Source organism: Geospiza fortis, unplaced genomic scaffold (assembly GCF_000277835.1).
Source record: "Geospiza fortis unplaced genomic scaffold, GeoFor_1.0 scaffold1396, whole genome shotgun sequence".
In the NCBI taxonomy this organism is placed as follows: domain Eukaryota; kingdom Metazoa; phylum Chordata; class Aves; order Passeriformes; family Thraupidae; genus Geospiza; species Geospiza fortis.
In genome coordinates, this window is record NW_005055202.1 from 2720 (window position 1) to 8991 (window position 6272).

The window sequence follows — 6272 nt, forward strand, 5'->3', positions numbered from 1 at the left end:
GTGACACCAACCCAATCCGGTGGCTCCATCCCAATGGCGCCAACCCAATCTAGGTGACAGCAGCCCAATTTGGTGTCCCCATCCCAATCTGGTGTCCCCAACTCAACCTTGGTGTCCCCAACCCAATCCCAATAGTACCAACCCAACCTAGGTGACCCCAACCCAACCCTGGCATCCCCAACCCTGGTGTCCCCATCCCAATGGCGCCAACCCAATCTAGGTGACAGCAGCCCAATTTGGTGTCCCCATCCCAATCTGGTGTCCCCAACTCAACCTTGGTGTCCCCAACCCAATCCCAATAGTACCAACCCAACCTAGGTGACCCCAACCCAACCCTGGCATCCCCAACCCTGGTGTCCCCATCCCAATGGCGCCAACCCAATCTAGGTGACAGCAGCCCAATTTGGTGTCCCCATCCCAATCTGGTGTCCCCAACTCAACCTTGGTGTCCCCAACCCAATCCCAATAGTACCAACCCAACCTAGGTGACCCCAACCCAACCCTGGCGTCCCCAACCCTGGTGTCCCCATCCCAATGGCACCAACCCAACCCCGGTGTCCCCAACCCAACCCCAGTGTCCCCAACCCAACCCTGGTATCTCCAACCCAACTTCAGTGACACCAACCCAATCCGGTGGCTCCATCCCAATGGCGCCAACCCAATCTAGGTGACAGCAGCCCAATTTGGTGTCCCCATCCCAATCTGGTGTCCCCAACCCAACCTTGGTGTCCCCAACCCATCCCTGGTGTCCCCAACCCAACCCTGGTGTCCCCAACCCAACTTCGGTGACACCAACCCAATCCGGTGGCTCCATCCCAATCCAAATGACATCAACCCAACCTTGGTGACACCAACTCAACCCTGATGTCCCCAACCCAACCATGGTGTCCCCAACCCATCCCTGGTGTCCCCAACCCAACCCTGGTGTCCCCAACCCAACTTCGGTGACACCAATCCAATCTGGTGGCTCCAACCCAATCCAAATGACATCAACCCAACCTTGGTGACACCAACTCAACCCTGATGTCCCCAACCCATCCCTGGTGTCCCCAACCTAACCCTGGTGTCCCCAACCCAACTTCGGTGACACCAACCCAATCCGGTGGCTCCATCCCAATCCAAATGACATCAACCCAACCTTGGTGACACCAATTCAACCCTGATGCCCCCAGCCCATCCCTGGTGTCCCCAACCCAACTTCGGTGACACCAATCCAATCTGGTGGCTCCAACCCAATCCAAATGACATCAACCCAACCTTGGTGACACCAACTCAACCCTGATGTCCCCAACCCAACCGTGGTGTCTCCATCCCCGGTGTCCCACCCCGGTGTCCGTACCCGTCCTTCTGGTCGGGTTTCTCCTGCAGCCCGGCCAGCAGCCCGATCAGGCACTCGTCGTAGCGCTCCAGGCCGCCGCCGCCGCGCTCCAGGTACGCGTTGTACTCGTGGAAGAGCCAGGCGAAGGCCAGGTCCAGGCGGCCCCGCACGTCGTCCAGGATGAAGGAGAGCATCTCGCCCTTGATGGGAATCTCAAACTGGGTCACCAGCGAGGCCAGGATCTTCACACGGGCCTGTGGAGGCACTCAGTGGTCACTCCATGGTCATTTGAAAGGGTCATTCAATGGCTGATCAAGGGATTAGTCAATGGTCACTGAAATGTGTCACCAGCGAGGCCAGGATCTTCACATGGGCCTGGGGGGACACGCAGGGGTCACTCAGTGGTCACTTAGTGGTCATTCCATGGTCAGTCAATGGTCATTTGAATGGTCACTGAAGGGTCTCTCAAGGAATTAGTCAAGGGTCTCTCAAGGGTTACTGGAATAACGAGGCCAGGACCTTCACTCAGGCCTGTGGGGACACCAAGGGTCACTCAGTGGTCATTCCATGGCCATTTAATGGTCATTTAAAGGGGTCATTCAATGGTCACTCAAGGCATTAGTCAAGGGCTACTCGAACTGCGTCACCAGCGAGGCCAGGATCTTCACTCAGGCCTGTGGGGGCACCCAGTGGTCACTCAGTGGTCATTCCATGGCCATTTGAAAGGGTCATTCAATGGTTAATCAATGGTTAATCAAGGGTCGCTCAGGGATTAGCCAATGGTCACTCTATGGTCACTCTATGGTCACTGTGGTCACTGTGGTCACTCAGTGGTCACTCAGGGTCACTCACCGTGTCTCAGCTCTCTCAAGAGGACGTCCTGGAGCCCCAAGAGGAAGCTGTAGTGCTCCTGCATGTCCTGCGACGGGTCCACCATGAGCGTGCGCACCAGGTTGGAGCAGTAGGACTTGTAGCGGATGCCCATGGAGCACGTGATGGCCCCGAAGTGCATGTGGGACTTGTCGCTGCGAAATCGGGGGGAAAAACGGGGAAATTGGTTAAAATTGGGGAAAAGTGGTAAAAATGGGGAAAGGAGAAAAAGAAACGAGAAAAAACGGGGTCAGAAATGGGGAAAATGGGGGGAAATGGGGCAAATGGGTCAGAAATGGGGGTGATGGCCCCGAAGTGCATGTGGGACTTGTCACTAAAGAAAATGGGGTGAGAAACGGGGAAATTGGTTAAAATCGGGAAAAATAGGAAAAATTGGGAAAACTGGGAAAAAAAACTGGAAAAAATGGGGAAAATGGGGGGAAATGGGTGGGTCTGCTTCCAGGCCAAGGTGGGCAAAAATGGAGGAAAAAATGGGGAAAATGGGAAAAAAAGGGGTGAAACAGGGCTGGGTCTGCTTCCAGGCCAAGGTGGGCACGGAAATGGGGGTAAAAATGGGGGAAATGGGGAAAAATGGGGGGAAATGGACGGGTCTGCTTCCAGGCCAAGGTGGGGGAAAAAATAGGGAAAAAAAAGGGGGAAAATGGCAAAAAAGGGGGCAAAATGGGGGGAAAAATCGGGGAAAAAACAGGGCAGAAATAGCGGGGTCAGCGGGGTCATCCAGGGGAATGGGGTCAGTGAGGTCATCCAGGGGAATGGGGTCATTGGGATCATCGGGGTCATCCAGGGGAATGGGGTCATCCATGGGAACGGGATCATTAGGAACAGGATCATCGGGATTGGGATCATTGGGAATGGCAGTAGGATCCACCCAAACCCCACACGTTGAGCAGCACTGACCCCATCCCGAACTCCTCTGACACCCCACCCCAAACCCCAGCACCATCCCACCCCAAACCCCGCCAGGATCCCACCCCAAATTCCAGTGGGACCCCACCCCAAAACCCCTTCATGATCTCAATCCAAACCCTTCCATGCCCCCACCCCACTCCATATTCATAAGATCAAATAATTTACCCTTTGAAACCTCAATGTCAATATAATTTTAAAATAATGTAACAGTCCAAATATTCCAAGCTAGCCCAGGAGTTGTTTGGGAGAATGCCAACTGTCCCAGGTCTAAACCACACTGATTTACTTGTGTATATAAGGTAATCCAGTGACTGAGTAAACATCCAACTTACCTGTATGGATACAGCACCTTCATCTTTAGGGACAATCCAAAGAATCTTCTTTCACATGCCCAGAAAAAAAAAAAAAGACATAAATAAGAGATATTCCATAGTGCAACTCTTCTCAGTGCTTTTTACCTATGTAGTCCTCATTGAAGTCTTAACTTGGAAAACATTTGTGCTCATGCTCAATATTCAGCTTTGAGAGAGTGTAACTGTACACCCATATGCTTTCCTGGGTATAGGCATCCGTCTGCTCATAACTTGATGGAATGGTATTAGTAAACAAAATGCTAACACAGTAGCATTTCAACAGAGAAAAACCCCAAACCCCACTATATATATTATTTTAAAGTTTTCCCATTAAAATATCCTTGGGAAAACTTAGCATTTAAGATAAGGTATTTTAAATATTTTAAATTTTAATTTTGCTGTCTTATAGGAATAATGAAACAAAGGTAATTCCAATAGTAAATTCCATTTGCAATACAGGCTTCCTTAAAAAACAACCTCTAAGGAAGGATGGAAAAGCAAATGTAACCGAAAACCATGATTTGCTTATCCCCAGAGTGCTAATTTCCTAGCCTGTTTTCTAAGTAGACATAACAGCACATAGCAGGAATAAAGAGAAATGGGGACAGAGCAGAAGTAAACTAATTGCACGAGGGAATATGAGTGAAATAAAGTTGTTTTTTGGTTTGCTTTTTTTGGGTTTTTTTGCCTTTTGTTTTGCTAGTTTGGTAAATGGCATGAAACTCTTAGGGTTCAGAAATATACAAAAGTGAAAAATGCTACAAAAAGCCACATGATGAGTAGTAAACCCTCAGTGAATGAACATGATTGTATAACATGAGAATGTGCAAACTTCATCCAAGAACCGGGCAAATCCTGCCTGTTGACCCATAGTCCAAATAACATGCCAATGTCTGTGGCACAGGGGTGGCTCATTGCAGTCAGAAATGTCTCTCTTGTCATAATTACCATGAAACTGCTCCTTCATCAGTACAGCAAAGCCCTGAGGATAGAATTATTTAAGGCAAAAGCTCCTAGCCACACCTGGGAGATCTTTAACTGCATATCACTTAAATCCTGCAGGGATGCAGACATTCAAAGAGTGTCTACATTTGTATTTCCAGGTTCAAATGCAACCATGACAGGGCTGGTGGGATGTGAAATGGGAGGGTGGGAGAAAAAGTCTTCTTCTGTGGGCTGTGCATGAGCTGTAGAGTTTGATGCCTTGGTTTGTGGGACTTGGGCAAATGGGGGAGGGATGGTGAAAATGGGGTGGGGATGGTGAAAATGGGGTTGGGGATGGGGTGGGAATGGTGAAATTGGGGTGGGAATGGTGAAACTGGGGTGGGAACGGGGTAAGAACGGTCAAATTGGGGTGGGGATGGTGAAAATGGGGTGCGGATGGTGAGAATGGGGTGGGGATGGGGTGAGAACGGTCAAATTGGGATGGGGATGGTGAGAATGGTGTGGGAACAGTCAGAACGGGGTGGGAATGGTCAAAATGGGGTTGGTGGCACCAACCCAATCTGGTGTCCCCATCCTAATCTGACGTCCCCATTCCAAAGGCATGGAGGTGGTCAAATTGGGATGGGGATGGTCAAAATGGGGTGGGGATGGTCAGAATGGGGTGGGAACGGTCAAAATGGGTTGGTGGCACCAACCCAATCTGGTGTCACCATTTCAAAGGCATGGAAGCGGTCAAATTGAGGTGGGGATGGTCAAATTGAGGTGGGGATGGTCAGAATGGGGTGGGAATGGTCAGAACAGGGTGGAATGGTCAAAATCGGGTGGGAACGGGGCAGGGGTCCAGGGATTGTGGGTGGCCACCAGGACAACGCTTTGGCCACTCACAAACTCATGAGGGACAGGTAAACCCCAAGAAGACTTCTCCAACCCGGGTGAATTCCACCCAAATCTTCCCAAATCCACGTTCCAACCTCGGATTCCACCCAACACCTCCCAAATCCTCACCCCACCCCAATTTTTGCCCTTCCTCGGAGCCAAACCCCCAAATTCCCCCAGACAGGAGAACCCCAAAACCCACCCGACCACACCCAACCTCTGCAAATTCCACCCCGATCCCGATTTCTCCCAAATCCACCCCGATTTCTGGGGCCGGGGGTGTCCCCTGACCTGGCCCCAGGCCGGCTGCGGTCATCTGGGTGGCCATGAGCCGGGCCAGGTGCTTGATCTGCGCCTCGGTGCCGGCCGACTCCACGGGCGTGTAGGTGGCCTGGAAGGAGGCGGGCATGGCCTCGGGCAGGTACACCATGCTGATCAGCACCTGCGGGGAGACGCGACCCCGAAAACACCTCAGGGAGCCCGAAATCACCTCAGGGAACCCAAAAACAGATCAGGGACTCCAGAATTGCCTCAGGGAACCCAAAAACAGCTCAGGGAACCCAAAAACACCTCAAGGAACCCAAAAACAGCTCAGGGACCCTGAAATCATCTCAGGGAACCCAAAAACACCTCAGGGAACCCGAAAACAGCTCAGGGACTCCAGAACTGCCTCAGGGAACCCAAAATCACCTCAGGGAACCCAAAACCAGCTCAGGGAATCCAAAACCACCTCCAGGAGCCCAGAAGCACCTTGGAGAACCCTAAAACCACCTCAGGGACCCAAAAACACTTCAGGGAACCCAAAACCACCTCAGGTCCACCAGAGTGTCCTCAACACCCCTCAGAGCCCCCCCAAAGCGTCCCCAAGGCCGATGTCCCCTCCCTGACCAGGTTGGCCACGTTCTCGGGGGTCAGCAGGACAGGTGACACAGGTGACACCCCCCCCAAAGTGTCCCCAAAGCCGATGTCCCCCCCTGACC

General features: G+C 51.9%; 1 protein-coding gene across 1 annotated transcript in view; it reads right to left on the reverse strand.

Annotated features, from left to right (window-relative positions):
- Nucleotides 1-6272, reverse strand: part of SYMPK (symplekin) — a gene marked incomplete at both ends in the record, with an annotated part of 16860 nt that overhangs the window by 2638 nt on the left and 7950 nt on the right. Inside the window, 6 exons of the mRNA XM_014311607.2 lie at nt 1340-1572; nt 1952-1992; nt 2171-2343; nt 3451-3473; nt 5495-5734; nt 6181-6266. Of these exons, the coding sequence (XP_014167082.2) occupies nt 1340-1572; nt 1952-1992; nt 2171-2343; nt 3451-3473; nt 5495-5734; nt 6181-6266 (796 nt within the window). The remainder of the gene's footprint in view (nt 1-1339; nt 1573-1951; nt 1993-2170; nt 2344-3450; nt 3474-5494; nt 5735-6180; nt 6267-6272) is intronic.